General features: G+C 41.2%; 1 protein-coding gene across 1 annotated transcript; it reads left to right on the forward strand.

Annotated features, from left to right (window-relative positions):
* The first annotated feature begins 858 nt into the window (after window positions 1-858).
* Window positions 859-1,944, forward strand: LOC107902012 (fasciclin-like arabinogalactan protein 3). The gene has a single exon (NM_001398372.1). It carries the CDS (start codon window positions 897-899, stop codon window positions 1,767-1,769), a length of 873 nt encoding a protein of 290 aa, NP_001385301.1. The 5' UTR covers window positions 859-896; the 3' UTR covers window positions 1,770-1,944.
* Window positions 1,945-2,198: the final 254 nt, after the last annotated feature.

Genomic DNA, 2,198 nt, shown 5'->3' on the forward strand with positions numbered 1-2,198 from the left:
AACCATGAGCTCTTTTTCAAAAAGTGTTTAACAATTAAATTTAATTTTCTTTAATCAGTGAATCATTTTTGGTCATACATATACAATTAGAATTAATGATGTTCCAGAACTTCCTTTTCGAGTGTTTGAGTCAATGGTGGTCCTCCCAAGTCTTAACTGGCAAGGAGAAGGGATAATGGCTTGTGCAAGTGATTGTGCATGCCTTTATCAACCATTCAGACACAAGGGGCTGCCTTGCTTTTTTTTTTCTTCTTTATTTGTGCTCCTCTTTAAGCATGCCACCATTCCTAAATGACACAGACCCTTCATTACCCATTATATATATATATATCTTTTGCTAAATCGTCTATCGGCCAATCTACACACACTATATGTATAAGATATCCTTGGCTTATCATTCCCCACTGTCTTGGTTTTGGTTATAGATAAAGATTTCCAACTAGTAGACCTTAACTTCTATTCCATCCTACACTAACTACATGGCTTTTAAATGCTTTAGATAAGGATATAAAGATTTGACAAAGTTGAATGGCTATATTTTTGGTGGGGTGGGCTGACCACGGACATAAATGTTAGGCGCAACAGCTAAACACACTTTCTGTTTTCAGTTGTGAATGAATGATTATAATAAGGTTAGGATGAAATGAAATTAAAGGAGGAATTCCAAAATAGTAATAACATGGATTGGAAACGTTCCAATTGTATGATATAGAATTGACAAGTGGAAAGCAGAAGTTAAGACATGGTTGGAAGGACCAGGTCGGAGAGAAGGAACCGGAAATGTAGGCAGATTCAGAGCGGTCCAGCCTCCAGGTTCGTATATAAGTAAAGGCATAATGGCCAAGTGGTAAGGCAGGATTAAACAGGCTTTGTTTTAATCAGCTTTCCACACAGAAATGGGTGTGAGTGCGAATGCCAATACCGGAGCCTTCCTCCTCTTCTTCATTGCTGCAATCTTGCTGGCCTTGTCCACTACCTGTACAGCTTTAAACATCACTAAGTCGCTTGCGCCGTACTCTGATTACAGCACTCTCAGCGATCTTTTCAGAAAGACCAAGCTGACTGATGCTATAAACCGTCGCCAGACCATTACCATACTAGCCCTAGACAATAGTTCCATCCAATCCATCACAGACAGGTCCAGCGATGAACTGAGGAAGATTCTCATGAATCACATTATCCTCGACTATTACGATAGGCAAAAGATCCAAAAGCTTGGGAAGAAGAGCGCCCTCCTCACCACCTTGTATCAAACCACTGGTTCCGCTATCAATCAACAAGGTTTCGTCAACATTACCAGGATAGCACGGGGTGAGGTTGTGTTTGGCTCCGCCGTGAAGGGTGCACCCCTAGTTGGTAAGCTTTTGGGGTCTGTCATCTCCCAGCCTTTCAACTTATCTGTGCTTCACATTAGCACACCCATTGTAGCTCCTGGCTTCGGCGATGCCATCCTTGCTCCTCCTCCACCACCGGGTTCTTCCAAGCCCCCGGCCGCTGCTCCCAAGAAGTCCCCCAGTTCCCCTGGTCCATCGGAGGAAGAGGAGGATGAAGATGAAGCGGAGTCCCCTTCACCATCAGAATCGCCGGTTGAATCTCCTAAGGCCGGGAAGGCGAAGGCGAAGTCCAGGTCGGAGTCGCCTCCTGAGCCCGATTCCGACGAAGACGATGACGCTGAAGAGCCTACATCTTCAGCTTCTTCTAGAGTAGTGTGGTTAAGGGTAGGCGTTGCAGCGGTTATAGGATTGATCGCAAGTTTAGTAGCATTCTGAGGAAGTTACGGTAAATTGACGAAGTGGAGAGCGATAACATATTTTAGCTTTATATTCTTAATTATATAGTATAACGAAAGCCGGGCTTGAGAATAGCCTAATCCCCGTTATGACAATAACTGATAGACAAGGTATAATTAAGGATTCCCATTTACTTAGTTTTATATTAATGTCAGATATCTTAATAAAATTCCTAGTACTTTTCTTGATCAATAAACTATCATGCCCTTCATGTCTCGTAACAACAATACTTGCTGCTATCAGCTCTACGCTACAGCTATATAACCACAAATAGGGTATTTAGGTGAAAAAAGAAAAATGTAATAAATATATATATTAAAAATTTGGATAAACTACATCATTTCACAATCTTATAAAATTTATTTAAAACAATTCTCAATGTTCAAGAAAGAGTAATATACAAATTTG

The sequence above is a fragment of the Gossypium hirsutum genome, chromosome D06 (assembly GCF_007990345.1).
Source record: "Gossypium hirsutum isolate 1008001.06 chromosome D06, Gossypium_hirsutum_v2.1, whole genome shotgun sequence".
Classification (NCBI taxonomy): domain Eukaryota; kingdom Viridiplantae; phylum Streptophyta; class Magnoliopsida; order Malvales; family Malvaceae; genus Gossypium; species Gossypium hirsutum.